Source organism: Epinephelus lanceolatus, chromosome 10, assembly GCF_041903045.1.
Source record: "Epinephelus lanceolatus isolate andai-2023 chromosome 10, ASM4190304v1, whole genome shotgun sequence".
NCBI classification, from domain to species: domain Eukaryota; kingdom Metazoa; phylum Chordata; class Actinopteri; order Perciformes; family Serranidae; genus Epinephelus; species Epinephelus lanceolatus.
In genome coordinates, this window is record NC_135743.1 from 8,617,247 (window position 1) to 8,632,228 (window position 14,982).

General features: G+C 41.9%; 1 protein-coding gene across 2 annotated transcripts in view; it reads left to right on the forward strand.

The window, feature by feature from the left end:
- Window positions 1–14,982, forward strand: part of rftn1b (raftlin, lipid raft linker 1b) — a 170,019-nt gene that overhangs the window by 105,818 nt on the left and 49,219 nt on the right. For both annotated transcript variants that reach the window (XM_033640549.2, XM_033640550.2), the window contains exon 6: window positions 12,105–12,308. In XM_033640549.2, the coding sequence (XP_033496440.1) occupies window positions 12,105–12,308 (204 nt within the window). The remainder of the gene's footprint in view (window positions 1–12,104; window positions 12,309–14,982) is intronic.

Consider the following 14,982-nt stretch of genomic DNA (forward strand, 5'->3'; position numbering starts at 1 on the left):
AGCACCTTCTAAACTAACAGCCAGCCTCCGCTTTTGAAGAGATGTCATGCTGCTGTGTGCACCCTGCAGCAACAGCCTGTGAAACACTTTCCTGAATGAAAAAGTCCGTTGTTTGGAAGTATTTCGAAGTTAGAAGAGAACAAAATCACATGTGCATGATACTTGCATCTGCACCACAAAGCAACACAGCTAACTTGTTAAAAAAAAAACCTCTACAACCTGCACTGTGATAATTGCACGAAGGCCAAAAGGCATCACTGACGTCATCCCGCTTAATCCCTGTCCTAGTCAAGCATCAACTCAGACATCCATGACAGTGACACTGCAGTGCATAAAAGTACCGTTAATGCTATTAATAAAAAAGTATTAATAATAAAACAGCTGCTGATACATGTCCTTAGGAGATGCACCATTATCAGGGGAAGAAGAATCTTATTTTTAGTTTTATATTGATGCAAACTGGGATCTCAATATTGATCAAAATGATTGTGTTGTCATTTTGGCCATCATGGTGCAGCCGTACCTCCTGCACCCCATCTGGATTTTGTGCATCATAATAGTCATGTGATTGATAAGAGGCTAAAAACATTCATAGTCATGAAAATATCAACACATACAAGTAGCAGAGATTGCAGTTTTTCTCGTTTCCTGAACAAATTCAGCACCATGACAGCAACAATTTAAAGCCTTCCTTTCTCATTTTCCCCCCATGCAAAACCCAATTTCAATTTGGTTTTTACAATTTTTTATAAAATGTAATTTTTTTAGGGAGCACCACAAACAAAATTCTATTTCCTGGCATTTGGCGGAGGCAGAAACCTCAGAGGTAGCAATCTCAAAGTGTGGCTAAATATCACTGGAGGTGAGTAAGTAAATGCTGTTTGTTATTTGAATGAACAGACCCTTTAAAGAAAATTGCACTAATTGGCCCAACGGGGGCCCCATAATTAAATGTCAAAATTTAAAATCTTTACAAAGCTTTAAAACTTGACAAGACTCTTTGGTCCAAATGACACAAGGCCTGCCACACAGCTATCCTTACAAATTACACAGAAAGGCCTAATGAGGGATGATAATTAAGATAATTAAAGGTCAAAACTTCAAACTGTGAAAGGCCCAGTGTTGATGAGACTGGTTTCTGCATCATTTATGGACATCAGATGAATATTGTCTTAGCATTTATCAGCTCTACAGTTTTTTTTTTTTATGTTTAAACACATTCACACCTGATAGCTCCCAAAGCTAACTGGTCCCAGAGCAGTTGGAGCAGCCGAGGGTTAAATCCTGCACTCAGGGGCATCCACTGTTCACTCTAGCTTCTTGTCTCGCAGATATTCAAACTGGCAGCTTCTAATCTTGAGCCAATATCTTTCTAAATGTCTGTGTAAATTTGTGTTGTGGTTTCATTTGAAGGCGTACCTTTTGGCTGTTTAACTAAAGAACAGCATGGCGCCGCAGATCCCTCTTGAAACACTTGGCAACTGCGGAGGTGTCATTTCTTGCTATTGCCTCAATGTTACACAACAATGTGCTGCCTTGGGATATAATCCTCTCTATCCGTTACACAAAGGGAATCGTCTTATAGCTGTGGTGCATACAAATTCACACTCACACTTAGCCGATGACGCTAAGTCTGTGAAATTCACCACAACAGTTTTGTCGGGTTTGTCGGAAACTGCACATTTCATGGCTCGCGTCTCTGTCTTTCCAGAAAGTGAGGCGTACGTGGCTACACCTCTCAGAGTTATTCATGATTGTAGCCCCCTTCTTCTGTGGGAGCGCTGTTGAAATTAGCACAGACATTTATAGTTTCTGCTTTATTTGAGCATTTCAGATTGACAGATGGAGACACCCACCACTATCACCCCCCCTCCTACGGTCTCTCCGCCTCTCACCAAACCTATTTGTCTGTGCAATGTGCAAACTGTGCATTGGACACACATCCCAGTGGGAGTGTTAACGTGTGTGTGCTTGTGTATATACTGTATATTTATATGTACAGCATACAAAGCGATTAGGTTCACAGCACCTAATACTGGGTGTTGCATAATAAATGAATGCATTCTTTGGCGTGCGCATACTTTGTGCTTTTGTTTGTGCCTTTGTGTATATGTGTGCAGTAAGACACACTTGGCATCACAGCAGACCACAGCCCACTGGTCCATCTGGGCTTCCCTACAGTGCATTTTGCAGTGAGATAATCCCCCACTGCCTCGTCCTCTACCTCCCTCAGCTTCACAGCTCTCTCTCTCTACCCCCACCTCCATACCCCTGAATCCCTGCGACAACGCCAGCAGCGCTGGTGTAGCGGCCAGCCGGGGTGGTAGTGGAGCCTGCCAAACTCCCATGTCCCTCTCTACTAATGCCCAGTCTGCCGAAGAGGCCCAAGAGTCTCGGCTACTGCCTGCTTGTCCTCGCTAATCCTCAGATCTCGAGGTGAACGCTGTGCAAGTGTTGGCAGTGGAGCTGGCGAAAGTCTGGGGCTTACGATCGAAAGATGATCCCCGTCTCTGAGACTGGAGCTCTGGATAGAAACTGAGTCCATCAGTTTGGAGACTCGAATGCTTGGATGGTTTGAAGGAAAGAGATTCTGGTAGTAAGACAAATGGAAGGCATAACATGGTAGTGACAGCTGTACAATTAAGTCTGGATAAGACAGCCCTGCATGCTAAAAATTACTTTTAGATACAGTAATTTGCATGAGCTAAAACGTTTTGTAGGGAATTAAATACCACCTGGGTTATTTTTTACAAACATATTTCGGAGACATTTATATTTTTACGTATTTTACCTCTTCTCTAGCCTCTTCCCAGCGTCTGTGCACTACAACAGTGTCACCGTTCATGTATTTGCAAAACATTACCCACAGTTAAAATCAGCAGTATACAGTATGAATGAATGAATGTATGAATATATTTTATAGGAGTGTTGGGATAGCGAGGTGTGCAGGGAACATTGTGAAACTGAAGGAGCTCACCCAAAAAAATAGAAAACAAAACAAGGTCAAAACCTAGCATATGGCTGGACAGTGCATGCAACAGTAAAGGGGTTTTAATTTGAAAGAGGAAGAGGCAGCATTCACTCAGTCACTGACTCTGCCCCACTGTTGTCATCCAGCCCAAAAATTCATGTAGATTCACACAGACGCTCACACAGCAGAAGGTAGCTGCCTTCTCTGGAGCTGTACCCACTGATCATTTAACATAACCCTTCGCTCTTCAGCTCCGGTCGCTGACATAGGTCCCCACACACGAATGGTAAAGGTTGTGCAGCCACTGGCCACCATGGGAGCCAGGTTCCGCAGATAACCACAGTTTGTAAAATTTCCTATGGGCAGCGATCAATCAGCCAGACCAATTAATTGGTCGTCTTCTAGTTAGGGGTTGTTACTAGGGTGGTGGCACCCTTTTGGACGTCTTAAGCCTGATTTATGGTCCTGCGGCGTACCTACGACGTACCTACGTCATTGCCGTGACGCCATTGTGAACCCTTCGAACTTCTCCGTCACTCCATTTCGTCACGGTGCAATTCACTGCCAGAGCAGTAGGGGGCTGCGTTCCTTTCCTGAATGGTTATCGTCATCTCTAGTTGATTATTTGTTTAGCTTCCGGCTTTTCTGGTCACAGTGAACAATGGTGACTGAGAGAGAGAGAATCTTGCTGGAGTTGGAGTTGTTGGATGTCGAAGAAAGTATGTTAATACTGCAACATCTACATCGCAACAGTAGATGTTTAAAGATGGCGGGGATGGTGCAATCTGGAAATACAGAACTGGAAATGCGTTGCTATCAAGCAAACCAATCACAGCCCTCTCGGTCTGCGCTGGGTCTGCGTCGCCTCGACGTGTAGTTACATTTTTTGGGAGGTGCACATCAGGCTACGCCGGGGGCTACGGCGAGCCTCCGGCGTAGCCACGTACCCTACGACGTAGGTACTTCGTTGATTTAACGCAGGACCATAAATCAGGCTTTAGTTACACTTTCACCTCATTACAGAGGCAGCACCCGTTCCGACATTGTTACACATTATATTCAATAACATTATTCATAGATTTTAAGGCTTGTGTGTGATACAGACCCACACGGCTGTCCTCAAACAAACTGATGAGATGATTCTCTTTTTCCTCTGTCCAGCTGGCTAGTTAGTTAGCTAGCTAGCTTGCTAATTCCACCACGCTTTTTATGCTAATGTTGCAATGGTTACAGAAAAAGCTCATCTCCTCATCTGAAGATAGCAATGTGCTTTCCTCCGCTATGACAAGATTGTGTGGATGAAGCATTAAATTGTCAGATTTTACTCATGTAGCAGCTAGTTAGTTAGCTAGCTGTCTTCCTAATTACACCATGCTTTTATGCTACGCTGGTTACAGAAAATGAAGAATACGGGCCAGCTCCATGGATGTATTAAGAGACCTGGATACAGCTTTGAAGGCGGGACCCGATTCATTCTGATAAAAGTTGCTCAGTGGTGCATGAAGCCCAAAAAGCTTTATTATTATGGTATAAAATTCCCCAGAGCAAGCTGACTAGAGAATTCCACTGGCCGAGCCGGCTACTTCCAGTTTAGCGCTCCACTAACTTGAATGGGGATAAAACTATTTAATCTTGCAGCTCTTCTAGACTTTACAAATGTAATCGACCTGAATGGATGAAATCCTGATAGTGAAATGAGTAACTTCGCAGGGACTGTGGCGCTCAAAAAAGGTATCCACTGTCTCTTCCCCAATGTAATTCTATGGGAAAAAGACTTTTTGGGCCCAGTGGCATCACGTGACAGACTCAGGAGTTTGGCCACAATAGAAATTGGCTTAAAATCCCAGCGCACTTCCTGGGGGCCTGGTCGATGCCTGTTTATTTCGAAACATCAATAGCCATTGGAGAAACATTAACACTTAACTTTATCCCTCACTCACTCACTCACTCACTCACTCATACATTTGCGCCTAAAGGGCTGGTCTCGAGGTGGTCCAGCCAAAAAGATTTTATTGCACAGTCAGCATTTAACGAGCAAGTGTTTAATTGCCTGAAATATCTATTCCTCTGATGCTAAAATGCATTGATCGAGCTTCATGTTATGAAATGAGTTTATCAAAGCCGGGAATGCTTACAACAAATGGTGTAATATGAAATAAGGAGCTTAAATTAAGAGTTTTATCATAGGTGTAATCCTGAGGAGTATCAGTCAGAAATCATCAGCATCTTAGTGTCCAGAGGGAGTCTTTTCAGCTGCTTGGTTTTATCCTTGAGATCAGTGTTAGCTCTGCTCTGATGGGATCAGTGTCCAGCTTCTCAGATTATAGAAACAGACATTGAGATGATGACATGTCATGCTGGAAAGCCACGCTGCTAAGATCACTTGCAGGGTTGCTGAGTGCCGACCTCGTCATTTGGACAGCTGGGCTGCCATCAGATAAGCCTTTGAAGCAACACGCTTTCAATGTCCTAACAACACTCATGCGCTCATTTTCTTGTTAGCCGGACTGCCGGCGACAACAGGAGCCAGGTTAGCTGCACAGACTTTATTCTGAATGGCTTAGCGACCGTCTGTTGATGTAATGAATTCGAGAGATTAGGTTCAAAGGGCTTAGTCATACTCTGTGGTGTGTCTGTATGAGGGTGATATACAAGTATAGCTATAAATATCAAATTATTGGTGCATTAGGTAAGGTTTTACTGCCCTATAGTACAAAAATGGCCATAGTAATTCTCTGAAACATTAATAAAGCTATTGATGAGTGTCTGGCTCTAAAATCTTATTGTTGCAACACGGCCAAAAAGAAAATGACACAGCAGTATTATTACCACTGTACCACCTCTCCAGCAGATCTCTGCTCTGTTGCTATAATACAGTAATGTTGCTCGTGTCAATTACAGGCCACTGTAGCGCAAGGGGACGGGGGGGTGGTGAGGTTGGCAAGAGAGTTGTTTTACAGACTTATGATGGTTACGGATGGAGTTTGTTAAAGATCAAAGAACCTTAACCTCATGTTCTTCCTATCAATAAATTATCTGTTCTTCTGCAGTTTGGACTGATTTTCTCACAGGAAGTTATTTTTGCAGCATCTCAAGCTTGTAATAGTCATGGTGAACATGTAACTGGTGGATCATTGATTTGAGTCCTGGCTGGTGAATTTACACAGGGAGACAGTGATGACTGAGGAACGCAATCTGTTTATCATCTGTCACTGTAATCGTGCCATTTCTATATAATATTAGGAATTCTGATCCACCAATGTTGTTGTGTAAATTAATCTACAAAAGCAATCTCTTACTAGCAGACGGTTTTTCATCCCAAACACATCCCAGACTGCAAATCAAAGTGACAACAACCACCGGCTCCCATTTGCAATAAAACATGATGCAGCTCTACCTTTCAAAGCTCAGCTACTTTGACATTTGCAAAGCAACTTTCAGCGAGAAAATAGAAAAGCAGGTGTGTTTCCATCCACCTTTTTTATGCAGTTTAAATTTGTGCATAAAAAACCTGAGTGGAAATGCCAAAAATTTGAAAAAAAATCTGAAAATATCGCAAAAGTGCAATGGAAAGTCATTCGGGGACTGAATGATGACGTCACTGCATGGGCGACTGAAAGCTCTCTCCAACATCTCTGGGTGGCTTTTAACACACTCATGCACACAGGGGTATTACCAGAACTCTTCCCAGAGCACAGAGCTGAAATACTAGTTGTTCAAAACTCTCTGTTTCCATGGTTCGGTGAGCTCTCCATTATCTTACGTCCATTGGTTTCCTGTGTTTGAGGTTTTACTGGCGCTCTTTTTCTGCAGTGGTACCTGTCTGGAGAAGCAGCATGAACTACTACTTATTTGATGAAACAAATCCCAGTATGGGCATAACAGTAGTACATGGAAAAGTGCATAAATTCAATTTTGTTTTGCTTGTTTTCTGAAAATTTGGTTAAAACCTGTGCTTCATTTGGATGTAAACCTGATTAGTCTTGAGGGTTTTTATGCGTCTGCACCAGCAATAGCCGTAGCCAGAAGCATTATGATGTCCGTCCCATTCTTGTGAACACAATGCCTCAAAAAGGCCTTGAGGGAATTTATTCAAATTTGACACAAATATCCACTGAGACTCAACGAGGAATTGATTGGATTTTGGTGGTCAGAGATCACTGTCATATCTCAGGAACAGAAGGGGAGACATTTGGTCAGATACTGAATTGGTGACACTAGTCTTGGGTGTCCATCTTGAAACTGTGCTGATTGTATAGATCTTCTGTGCTGCTGGGGGGAAGGATGTGTGTGAAGTATCGACATTTTAGAATATGTAGCTCCTTTGCATCTATATTTGAAGCATTGTCTTCTGTCATGGCTACATCATTCGAGTCTGGACAGACAGGGGTATAAATGCAGCTTGACTGGTTTGCGGAGGCATAGAATCACAAGGCAGCAATTCTTGTTTTACTCTATGATACATTGCAGCAATGTAACAAGTAGGGTTGCAGCAATATACCAGTTTCAAGGTATACCATGATGTAAGAGTTGATGGTTGTAATGTGTACATTTGGTTATCTATGACAGTGGTTCCCAACAAGTTGGTCGTGGGTCCATTCTGGGTGGACCGCAAGTGACTTGAAAACGTGTCAAGTTTGTAGACTTTATTTTGAAGTTCAGTGAATTTCTGGCACAAAGCTTTTATTTCAAAGCGCCCTAGAGTGAGTGACTAACGGACAGCTACTTGACAGAGACAGCAAACTAGCTCAACGACATGGCCAAACCAAAGTATGACCTTGAATAATATCGTAGGCAACTGGACTTGCTTGTGCTTCTTGAAGACGTTTCGCCTCTCATCCAAGAAACACTGTGTGGGTGGGAACCCTTGCAGAGTCACAGGGGTCACCTGAGCTCTTAGTTTCAGAGTCGTTAAGGTCACAATGTGAGTCGTTGACCCACCTGGTCACCATCCCTTAATGACTCTGAAACTAAGAGCTCACGTGATCCCTACAACTCTGCAAGGGGTTTATAGCTTGCAACTCCGTACCAGTCATTTAGAACTGAAGAAGCTTCTTGGATGAGAGGCGAAACGTCTTTAAGTCCAGTTGCCTACGATACAGCACTTACGAACGAGGGTCAATCTGACTGATAATAATATAAATTCTGTAATACCGTGATACTGTGAAACCACAATATTTTCTCAGACGCTAATTGTACCGTGAAGATCTCATACGGCTGCAACCCAAGTAACAAGTCAGTCACAAGTAAAATCCCAATGATTTGAATGTTGACTTGCGTTTCAGCTGCAAAAAGTCTGCATATAGAGAGTCACGTTCATAGGAATGTACCTGAATCAGGATTTATGGGAAATAATGCAGCTAAAAAAAAAAAGCCACAAAGAAAAATAGGCTCTGACAGTGATTTGACTGACAAAATGCGAGTCGACTCAGGCACTTCTCCACTGATTACATGAATCATGGCTGTTTAGAGGGCAGCTCTACAGATTTCTATCAAAATGATTTCTGAAATACTCAAGAATGCCAGATAAAAGCACGGCTCCAGTTTGACTTACTACTATCCTGCAGTCCAGAGTGATGGATATCAGCAAGACAGATTTTTTATACTGACATATAAATACCCTAAGATAGTCCTCATAGCTTCTGGTACTCCCCTCCCCGTCCTGTTCTGCCCTGCTGAAGTTTCCCTTAGGCATGGCACTTAATCCCTCTGATGTTCCAGTATACAGTATCTCCTGTGAACAGAGCACTGCTGAAAAGATGTTTACAGACCCAGAAAGTCTTTCCTGAGCATATAAAGGTTAGAAAATGAGCTACCTACCCCTCTATCTGAATTACAGTCACCCTGGTGCCATAATCACAGCGTAATTAGACTGTAATGAAATATAATGCATGGAAAACTCTCAGCTATTACACAGAAAACATCTAATTTTGTGAGAAAAACAGAGGCAGAGCAGCATGTTTCTTGCTAGTGGCTGTTATTTTATGTCAAGCTGTTATAAATGGAACAAATCTGACCTCTGTCCATAACAATCCCATCAGTAGCAATGGAGTCATCTGTGTAGAATATGCTTTACTTATCTAATTTCACTGTGATTACAGCATATAAGAGCTGTGACCCAAAGCTTTACTGCGTTTCTAAATCCGTTAGTATACATGACACAATTTTTCAAAAGCCGTCTTCTTCATGACCTGCCTGAAGCTCACTGAGACACTGAGAGGATTCATGGGACAAACCGCAGTGATAAATCATCTCAGGCTTGTGCACATAAACTGTAAACCAGTTTATATGATACAGATCGCTACAGAATCATTTGCAGTGAGAAAAAAATGTGGCGTTTTGGCAAGTGGGGGGCACGTTGAATGGGAAGTCATTTGGTTGTTGTGTGTCGTCCAAGATTTGTTTGCCATATTGTCCACGTTGTAACATGGGTAACATAGGGAGGGACGAGGGGAGGGTGTGTGAATATTCTGCTGTGATTCGACTTTTCTCAAGAGTGACAAATGACAAGATTTAGGGAATTTGGTAGCCAGCTGTCACATCAGTCAGACGAGCCAGACAAGAAATGGTTATAAATGATTCATTCTTCCTGGGTGTCTGCCGGACGGATGGATGGACGAAGAACCAAAGCAACTGAGCCATGACTCCCCCCTACCACCAACACCCCACGTCAAAGAGTGTGTGTGGACGGGTGGGTGGCAGCGCCACACATTCTGCTCATCCATCTGGTTCACTTGTGGAATGACAGTCCGACATTTGCATTCGAAAGAAAGGGGAAAATGTTACCAGACTGGATCTGAATTGCTCTCTGCCCGATTTGAACCCAACTCACATCTCACGTTTTGTGTTTTTTCCAAAGCTAAGCAGAGCAAATATTTCACTCACACACATCACAACAAATAAAACTCTTTCCACTTTGATTTAGTATGATATGAGCGAGGAGCAGGGACATACGTACTGTGGGCAAATTTCCAAGCCCGTTTCTCTCTCCTGAGGCCCACTGCATTATGTATATTTCTGCTTGATGTAAACAACAGCTAGCTGGAGAGCTTTTAATGCATTATTCAAGGTTATACTATGAATTAACTCAGTTACAATGAAACGGTCCCTTTTAAGTTCTGCATCAGCAGAGTAACATCACTTCTGGAAAACATTAAAAGGAATATGAGGATGACTTGTAGCATGAATATGATCAAATTGCTTTTGATTCACTTCACGTTTGTTGTTGAAAAAGAACCAAGTGAAAAAAAGAGGCAGCAGCCTTGGAAAAGATTTTAAGCGTATTTGTGAGTCCAGCTTGGGGCAACACAAATCTCATCTTGTATTACTTTTTCATTTCTCGTCTATTTTGCACCTGCCAGGTGGAACTTTTGTTCAGAATATGATAATGATGTTGAAGTTTGTATCATAGTATCTTGCATACAAATTTGACTCCAGAAGTTAAAGTAAAAAGCTGCAGGGTGCAGCACCCACATCTTTAAATTAGAAGAAGGAACACGAGAAGCCTGAAAAATACCACGGGCTGAAAAAGGAGCTAGAAAAGATGTGGGGAGTAAAGGCAATTCCCTCTCTAATATTGATATTATATGGCCATGAAGACATCAGCACATTTCCTAATCAAACAACTGTATTTATTCAAGTTTCTCACCAAAAACTACATTGAAAACATTAACAAGATTTGAACACATCATGATAACGTTCTAATTTACCTTTGCCCAATAGTCATTTTTACTGAATAGAGCCTGAACGTATCATAGTGTAACTCCATGCAGCCTCCATTAGCTGTTAGTTCCAGGCACTGGTTGTTAACAGATAACATTATCCATCTCTCTTCCTGCCGATTACAATATGAATTTGTTGTTCACCATGTAGATTTATCTGGGTGGAAAAATATAGCTCGTTCCCTGATGCGTCAGTAGTGAGTTTACAGCTTCTTTTCGTCCCAACAACGTCCCAAGGAAGATGTCCGTTCATCCCAAACACTTTTTGTATTCTCCCACAGGCAACAGGATGCTGTAACTCTTGATCCCTGCTTTGTTAGTCTGCGCAAAATTGACGTGACACAGTAGAAAAACATTGGCGCCTGCCATTGGTGACTGGATATTATTTGCTGATAGGCCGCTGGCAATCAAGAAGGCGAATATCGGCCGATACCAATGTTCAACCCCATATAAAAAGCTTCACGTAAGTACATAATCAGATATGTACTGTATAACCATTACATATAGGAAACATCAAGACTGAAAAGATCATCTTGACATTATGAGACAAAGGTTGCTAATGCGGGAAAATAATCATAATTAAACTACATATTAAGACAACTGACAGGTCAGGGTCATATCTGTTGGAGGGTCTTGGGTATTTTTTTGTATTTTTGCCAGAAGTGTCCAATTTTGGTGTACTAATTATCATGTCAATGCTGTCCTATTTTTCTGTGACCAATTTCTGGAGCTCAGCTTTCGCATCTGCATCCAAGGACACATGCAAACCATCCTTTTTACTGAGCTGTTTTTTAATATCATCCATCTTTTTGGGAGAAATTTTATCTCCTACAGTGACACATTTTTCACAGGACAAGAAAAACTGGTTGAAAAACAAGAAAGCACACAAACTGTTATTCGCTACTGACAACCAGGAACACTGTGGCCAACTTTTCTTGGCCAAGTAAGCTTTTTGACTCTCCTCACGTTGGCTGAGTTTCCTTGTTTGCTTATCTCATAGGAAATAAATGTCCTTCCAATTGGTTATTATCACGTAGCTCACAGTGTGGTTGTGTTGTTAGTGTCGTGAAGTCACAGGAAAGTGAGTTCTCCCAAATCAAGACCGGTTTATAAATTAATACTGCAGATAGTTGTTTGCTTTGCAACAAAAGTTTTGTATTTCAAACCAGAGCTCTGCTGTCTCTCAGCCAACCGTTTACCGAGCCATTTCTTATAACTTCTGGCAGCTGAAGAGAGAAAGTGCTCCTACAGACAGTGCCAAATTGCACTTTGGATTGTGGCCAATGTACAGCAGTAGTTCAATAATCATGCAGTAAAACGTGGGACTTCCACAGGAGCTACATCTGTATTGTCACAACCCATACTGAGTTAAATCAATGGTGGGGGGTTTGTTTTCTGCTGTGTCTCTACAGGGGTTGAACTGCTCGCTTTGTACAACCACCCGCCAGTCCGAGAGGGACAAGTGAAGTACTACACTGTCAAGGTGCCACTGCGAGTTCAAAACTGTGATGAGGGGGTCAAAGGTGTGGAGGCCAACTGGCTGGATCACATGACCCAACACTTCAACAATGGAGCCTCGCTGGTCGATGGATACTTCCACCTGGGCAACGTGAATGGTAAGCCAGCATGACTCACTGTTACTGCACAGCATGGTTTTACCATGAAAAAGACGTGGGACAAAATGTCTCAAAAGGAATAAAACTCACTGCAATTTTAATACCCATGCTGTTTTTTAGGGTTACATCTCACACACAATCAGAAAATATTTGAATGAGAGGTTTAAATGGATGAAAAATACAAATAACACAGGGTAGTTTTAGGTCTTTAAATATAAAAAAAAACCTTCACCTTTGGTCTTAGATTCAGCAGGATTGTTCCTATGAAGGTACTCTCAGAGCTCAGATGATTAAAGTTAATAATACTTAAAAAGGTTCCCAAATTGCCTTCTTTTCCCCCTTAACAGTAAAAACTGTCAACATCAAGCAGAAGCCAAATTCAAGACAACATCTATAAAATAAAAAGCCTGGGGCAGGTAATGATGCACCTTGGCCTGTGCGGCATTAATTATGCATTAGCTGGCATTCATTTTCTACCAGGAAATAATCAGAACATATTTGAATAACACTTGTATATGATAACACTTCCACTGTCACTGTCAGGAAGCGGTGCAATCTTGCAGGATTTTGTAGCCTACAACAAACAACATTACCAATATTATGCTGCATTTACATGCTGCTGGGATGGGCCCATTCCTCCAGTTCATAGGTCATTCTTCTGACTTTGGCATGTTAATGAGCTTTCAGGTCTCACTGTGAAATAAAACATGGATGAATATGTGTTGTATTTTAATGCTCAGAGCGGTTAACGTCCCAGTGACAATTCATGTTGTTAAGTGTGGTAAAACATGAATATTTTGTCCCAGACTTGTTGCTGCACTAGTTCATCCCCTCAAATGACTGAATTATTGCTTAACCTGACCAACGCTACGAAATAACTAGGTCACTCTATGTGGACAGCAACAAATGGTTACAACCTAATACCATATTACAAATTACATGTGAGCAAAAAATGACATGCAATATGTGAATTAATATAAAGTTTATTACCATCAACAGAGCATTTACTTTCGTCCGCCATGTCAATTTGGCAACTCGTGTACCAAAATTTTAGTTTATTTCAATCAAGGGTGTAATCACCAATAATATGCTTCAACGTCCCTCTATGCAACATGGGCTTAAATTCCAGGACGTCCAAGTGCCACTGCTCCCCTACAGAGCAGCACGTCCACTACAGGGAGTATGTATATCCTATGTTATATTAGCATTAGCGCCACACAGGCGGGCTGGGGACATTTTTTTGTTCATAATATAATGATAATAAAACAGTTGCATCCATGCTGAAAACCTGTGCAGGCCTTTTTTTTCCACACAAAAGAATTAACCAGAAATCAATGAAGAATTGGACTAAAAGGCAGAATCGATAGCGGCATTTGTAACAATAACATCTTATCAAATCCCACCCCTGCTATTGTAAAGATCAGTACCAGATGAAATCTGGTACTGACATTCATATTACCAAATACCCACAACACCAATCACATCAGCCTAAACATTACTTTGTGTTTAGTGTTAATCAGTAAATGTTAAAATGCAAATACATTAAACAACACATTCTCACTCCGACCTCGTCACATATTGACGTTTGGTCATTGACCTTCCACATCCAGAAACGACGTGCAAGGTACCCTGGGTGTGTTGGTTGTTGACGTTTCTGGGACGCCGTGTCAAGTTCTGTCTGTTACATGCATTGTCTTCTTTCAAAATATATTTTGAATATATATATATATATATATATATATTGAAATTTACCGTTTACCGCTCTCTTTCAAAATAAATATACTACATCAGTACAACACTGCGAATTGACATTTGGTTTATTTAGGACGTGGTTGGTTTAGGCAACAAAAAACATGGTTAGGCTTAGGAATAAAGAACAAGGTTTGGCTTTATAATCTTATGGGACACAAACACCGCTCTCCTGGGTGAAAGTTGGTGTTTGTTTGAGCCATCCATCACCTGTTCCGCCCGCCCTACTCGGACTTTCACCGCCCTATCTTCGGTTCTTGTCCCGCTGCATTTTCCCAAAGTACTGTTAAACTATAATGGCGACCGGCTGCATATCACGCCACAAAACCAAGATGGTGACCATGAGAATCATTATACCTCCCTAAAGGGGCTCTATGCTAAATTCAGAGCATATGAGTTGTCTAGACACAGCTCTCAACATAGAGGTGGCTAAGCTGGGAGCTAGCAGCTAATCATGCTAACTTCATAAACAGTGCTAAACAAAAGCAACAATGCTGACAGAGCTAACAGTGTTAACTGGGGGGAACCAGAGTGTAGGTGCTAAGCTTCTGCAACAACGCCAGCCCGATATCAGCTGTGCCCGTCATTTGAGGACAGTGCAAAGTGGCGGCAATAAGCTAGCCAGTGGGATACACACATGCACGGAGCGTCTACCACAACAAAACACAGAGAAGTTCTGATGACAGCACACACAGAGGTAACATGACTTGTCGGCTCAGGGCGCCCACACTCCACTACATCTTTAAATAACAAATAGTGGTTTGCTGATATATTAATGCTTTCAATGTGGCATACAGAAGTTTGCAAAATTGTGACCCTATCACCACCACAGTCTGGTGTTTGCACCCATTTAAAAAAAGCATTGTTTCACTGAAAGCAACATCCAATAGATGGCTCACCTATGAAGTTGGTCAGAGTCTTCCAC